The sequence below is a fragment of the Notothenia rossii genome (genome assembly GCF_949606895.1).
Source record: "Notothenia rossii genome assembly, chromosome: 4".
Lineage (NCBI taxonomy): Eukaryota > Metazoa > Chordata > Actinopteri > Perciformes > Nototheniidae > Notothenia > Notothenia rossii.
In genome coordinates this window covers 38,920,256-38,925,697 of record NC_136902.1, presented here as the reverse complement: position 1 = coordinate 38,925,697, position 5,442 = coordinate 38,920,256, and the positions used below count along the sequence as shown (strand labels likewise).

The following is a 5,442-nucleotide window of genomic DNA, read 5'->3' as shown; positions in this document are numbered from 1 at the left end:
GGGCGTAACTTTGGTTTAAGAAGTGGGGGACACACAAAACAGGGGGTCCTCCGCAATGAAACATATCTATTATCATTATATACAATGAGAGTGCAAACTTATCTAGTATCCTATCCATATGAACCTGTTTATTTGTGGGGGGACCTCACCTCCTCTAGGGGGGTCCGGGGGCATGCTCCCCCGGGAAGATTTTTTTCTTTAAATTGAAGTTAAATGCATCAATCTGGTGCACTTTGAGGGCAAAATTAAGAGATGTATGGATACATCTCTCAACACTCATATAAAACAGAACTGTATAATGCTTCAATTAACTGGCTATTCTTTATAATATACTCAGATCAAGAGGAGACATAGATGTTAAGTTATAAATCAAGGGTTTTTATTATTATTATTTACAGGTAGATATTATACACTTTTGACTTTAAGGGTTTTTCTTCTTCTTCTTTGCTTGCACAAGTGTTTCTACTGCTTTACGTCTAGCAGCATTCCGTTGCTTAGCTGCATGTCTCAACCTTGCTTCTTTCTCCTCTTGCTGTGCTGTCCTCTTGCTCTCTTGGGAACTTGCACATGTTTTCTTGAAGCCATACTCCACCTGTCTCCTCCCTTTCTCCATAAGCCTCTCCTCTCTCTGTGCTTTATCCCTTCTTGCAGCAGACCTCATGTTGCGGCACAGTGTTCTGTCAACTGGTCCAAACTTTTCGTCTTCTCTCTTAAACATCATGGTGGCAGTCATGCCCCTAGACTTCATGGCATACTTTGCTGTCTGAATTGCATCGAGCGTGGCAATGTTCATTCTTGAGCTTTTAGGGTCAAGAATATCTCCCATTAAGTTAAATGAGGACTCCACCATGGGCCCATGGAAGATAGAAAGAGCACCTCTGATAACCCCACTGAGAGCTGGATATTTCCCTGTGCTCATAACATGAGCCCACCACATGACCATGTTGTCTCCCTCGTGATACTGTGCCAGTGTTAAGTCAACGTTGTATCTGATTATTTCCTGGGTGATGTCACTCTCTGGAGGAACTAGGTGTTGCAAGATTCTTGCCAGCTTCATCAGTTGAGTCCCTGCTTCTGAATGGCCCCTCACAACAGGATCAATAGAGGACAAGGCTTGTAGGGTCTTACTTTTAAGTGGCAATTTGACCTGCATGTACTTGCCACAAGTCACATATGCCTTGGTCACCTTTTCAAAGAAATCCTAACACAAATACAAAACAAAAACAAAAAACACTTTGATGAATATCCTAAGTTTCATGCAGCACAGTGCTACGTTTCTCAATACTAAAGCTATCAGTGAAATGATGGCCTGCACTAGTCAACATCAAGCAAAACAATGTTTAAATAAGGCATGCAACAATTATTCATACAAAAATGACTATGGTAAAACCCGAGATTTGGTGTAAGAATAATATTCAAATGTATGTGAAATAGTAAGAGGTGTGCTGCCTTTGGGTTAACCTGGCCTCTTTCCACCAGGACTCTTTTTTACTTTAATATAACATTACCTAAATACTAACTAATCTATTTCACACACTAACCGGGTGTTTTCGACGGGCTGCTTCCAGGTTTTCTGCCACTTTACCAATATAGGGCTGGGAATAAAGTGTCTGGTTGGCCAAGTCCAATTCTGTCAATGCTTTGGGCGAAATCTTCAGATGCTCTGGTTTGATAAAGCAAGCCAGGAAGTTGACAAACACTTGAAGCTGCTTGTCATGCAGCTTGTGGACCAAGGTTTGACTTTCCTTAAATGCACAGAAAGGGCACGTTTCAGTAAATACTGAACCATCTTTTGTTTATAAAATTGCAATATGCATGTTATTTCTATATGGTGTGTGTTATATACACTGTATATACAAAAAAACACTCACCTGGAAAACCATCACATACTCTTTTAGTATTGGCAGTACACTGAGGTACACACTGAGATGCAGGTCCACTTTTTGGATCTCAAACCAGATCTTCTTTACCACTCGGCTCTTCCTCTTCTTCCCCAATTCAGTCATACCTACCAAAAGAAAAACAAAGATAACACATTTTATTATAGTATTAATAACTTTCTCAGAAACAGGACATTCACAATTTGAGTTCCTTGTTTAAACTAATATACATACCTTTCTTACTGAGGTCTTGGTGCACAAATGTGATCCTTCGCTGTGCTTTCTCGCTGACATGGTAGTCTTCATATAGCTTCTGCAATGGATCCTGGTAGAGAGCTTTGTCCTCTTTCCCCATGAAACCATAGTACAGGACCTTGTACACAGGCAGCAGTCTTTTTGTTTGCATCCCAACGTCATACGCAGACAACCAACGGTGGGAGACAAACCTCCTGGGATTTGTAGCAGGTATGTCCATGTATTCAGCGATTTCTTTCAGGTACATGATCTGCAAATAAAGACATAAGTCATTTTACAAGACTAAGTGTCACACAACTCAAAACATTAGAGTAAACACGGGGACAAACTCAATCTATCACTTAAGCTAAAATCAAAATTGACATTCAGTTACCTGATCTGATGCCCACAGGTGGTCAGTATGGAGATCTGTAAACAGCTGCTCCAAGTAGTTCTCAAAGGGCTCTGCAAACTTCTTTGCAGCATTGTGCACATGGTGACATGAATCACCATCAACATCAAGAAGCGTTTTACAATGGTTCTGTCTAATTCTTGTCTCCAGTCCTGACTTGCTGCCTCGCATCACATTGCATGAGTCTAACATTATGCTGACCAGGTTTGACCAGGGAATATCTTTTTCCTTAAAGAAGTTGCAGATGAGCTCCTCCAAGCTGGCAGCATTGACTTTAACAACTTCCAGAGAACCCAAATGTTCCACCACAACATCCTTCAGCTCTTGGTCAAAGTAGCTCACAAGCATTGCAAGCACCTTTTTATTACTGCTAGATGTACTCTCATCTACATTAAGAGAAAAGGGATACTTCCTTAAGTTGGAGAGCGTTCTCTCAGAGAATGTGTGGCCCAGACCATGCACCATCTTGTAAGAGGCAGCGGTTCGTGACAGTTTCATCCTACTAAGTGCTATTTTGTCTGCAGCCAGTTGTTGACTCAGTTCAACTAGGACAGGTGCAGTTGAGAGAGGTAGGGAATGTTCAGCAATAACAGCCAGGACCATTGCCTAGAAAACAGATTAAAATATATGAGATTACTCATTTCAGGAAAACAAATCTAATTTAGCTACAACGAACCTTCCTACTGACAGCACCTTTAACTTAGCATTTGCTCTAAAACAAAAAGCTCCCCCAACATTGCACAAAAGCATTAGGACAGTTGTGTTGGCTTGGCTACTCTTCTCTCCACACACACACACACACACACACACACACACACACACACACACATACCTCTGCATTGGATATGCGATCACACATAGGTACTGGTAGTGTAGGCGCTATCCTTTCCCTGATCTTGTCAGCTGCTGCTTTGGGGGTTGCTGGGAATGGGCTCTTTCTGAGGAGCTGTGCAACACTTTGTGTTTCTGTGATTGTGGTCACTTTATGTTTGTGAATTTCTGTCTGACAGTGTGCCAACAGGCCATGCACGCCCCTGCTGCCATAATTAATTTCTTTTGTGCACAGAGTGCATCTAGCACATCCTTTTTTGTCAACTTTTTTGAAAAAGTCTGACAGTGGGAATGTGTGTTTGACTGACTTCACCTCAATTGTGACATCTAGCTTTAGCCATGACCACTTCCAGCTGGATTTGCAACCTGCATCCAGCTTTTTCACAACAAGTGCATCACTTTCCTCAAGATCTTTCATTCTGAAAATGAATGCAAATTAGAGTTGGCACTAAGGTTAAGTGTCCCCATTATTAAACACTCATTAGACTCATGGCTAGGCCTCTAAATCTTATTCAATATCAGATATGGCTACTTCAATACCAAACTAGTAAACTACACAGCAGTCATGTGTTCATTTCCACAGTGCACAGGAAAAATATGACTAAGTATTAAGCTCATGTCGTTTATGTTGATCAGTTTGACAGAAATATAGTTCAAGTATAAAATTACCGCGTGCGTAATGCTAATTTATTTTAGCGCGTTGATCGCTCTTATATGTTATTATTGAGCTTACGGAGTATTTGAAAAATTAAAATTAAAAGGGTGTACACGTTTGGAATTGTACCTTAATAATTAATGGAGTCATTTGGAGTGAAATTGCCGATTTAATCGGAGGGCCGATCACCTTTAGGTACAAATAAAGCTTATATAGCCTACAATACATTACATTTCATTTAGCTGACGCAATACAATTAGCTGATGCAATACAATTGTATTATACAAAAAATACCATTTATATATAGTCTATGGTAAAAATACATAACATACATGCACTTTAGAGCTAATGATGTTATAACAGCCAACAGAAAAATGTACTTACATGCGGTGCTTGCGCAACTGACTGGTGCAGAAGTGCGAGTCATTTGCGCATGACTGATGTGCAACAACATGTGACTCCTGTTTGTCTTCTGTTGGTTGCTTGTTAGCAAGCAGACCCTTCACGCGATAGCAGAGCGAACAGGTACAGGAGGCGTAGAGCGAGGGATCATTTGTCCACTAGTCATGCTCGCGGATGGATACAAAAATATACTTTGGCGGCCGTTAATAGGCTATACGTGGGCGGCCCGCCCAAGTAAAGTCTATGTTTTGAAGAGAGAAGTTGTCCGTCAGTCCATGAGTCAGACCCCCCCCCCCCCCCCCCCAAACAAAAACTCTTCGGTTCTCCACGAATTACACAAGTCACCCAAATCAGCGTTAAAAAAGCGGGAGGCGCCGAAAAGCGACTAATTTGCATGTATGTAATACAGACGGTGTCACTATGCCGGCGGATGTGACCGTTGTTGAAGCCTTTTCAGGCTCCGCATCGGCAGGCCTCTCCCTCGGTGTGGAGCTGTCAAGCTCGACCCTAACGCCGCTTACAGCCGGCCAACTAAAAGTTGTTTTCCGTTCACGTTGTCCTTTTTAGACTCCTTCGCTTCTTTGCTTGTGAATCCAAAAGCTGTGACGCTTGGCTGTTTTCATTTTGCCATATTTTTTTATTACACAGCCAGAGTTAAAAAAATATCAAAATGAACATTTCAAATACCGCGCCGGCATCACCGCCATAACCATAGCAACGTAAGTAAGAATGCAGCGCCGCCACGTACAGATGGCAACACCCAGACATATTCACAAATATAAAACAAATATTCAGAAACTGTAATGAAAAATAGCTATTATTTATTTCAAGAACTGTTATTTACAGAAACTCAACATTTCTAATCTGTGTGACACAAATATGCACGATTGTTTTGGGCTCCCCCTATTTATCTCAAAGTCAGCCATCAGGGGAGCTCCCTCCCTCTTCGGGGGAGCCAAGCTCCACCTAGCTCCCCCCCATTTCGAACAGTGTCTGTGGCTGAATGGCCAGCGATTAGGTGCGGCGCA

At 41.8% G+C, this 5,442-nt stretch overlaps 1 protein-coding gene across 2 annotated transcripts; it reads right to left on the bottom strand.

Annotated features, from left to right (window-relative positions):
- Positions 1-357: 357 nt before the first annotated feature.
- LOC307036593 (uncharacterized protein) lies at positions 358-4,712 on the bottom strand. 2 transcript variants are annotated; one of them, XM_079677045.1, is made up of 7 exons: positions 4,397-4,712; positions 3,359-3,776; positions 2,509-3,132; positions 2,115-2,385; positions 1,872-2,008; positions 1,542-1,745; positions 358-1,201 (listed from the first exon to the last, which is right to left on the bottom strand). In XM_079677045.1, the coding sequence occupies exons 2-7, from the start codon at positions 3,773-3,775 to the stop codon at positions 422-424; spliced, it is 2,433 nt and encodes an 810-aa protein (XP_079533171.1). In that variant the 5' UTR covers position 3,776; positions 4,397-4,712; the 3' UTR covers positions 358-421. The 2 variants fall into 2 exon arrangements, with proteins under 2 accessions (XP_079533171.1, XP_079533172.1); XM_079677046.1 differs by lacking the exon at positions 3,359-3,776.
- Positions 4,713-5,442: the final 730 nt, after the last annotated feature.

Excerpts from the sequence above, each read along its gene's own strand:
- LOC307036593 (XM_079677045.1), bottom strand. The coding sequence starts at position 3,775 with ATGAAAGATCTTGAGGAAAGTGATGCACTTGTTGTGAAAAAGCTGGAT. Across the intron at positions 2,386-2,508 it reads ACCTGTGGGCATCAGATCAG|ATCATGTACCTGAAAGAAAT; the intron begins GTAACTGAATGT and ends CTTTATTTGCAG. Across the intron at positions 1,746-1,871 it reads AGTATGTGATGGTTTTCCAG|GAAAGTCAAACCTTGGTCCA; the intron begins GTGAGTGTTTTT and ends TGTGCATTTAAG.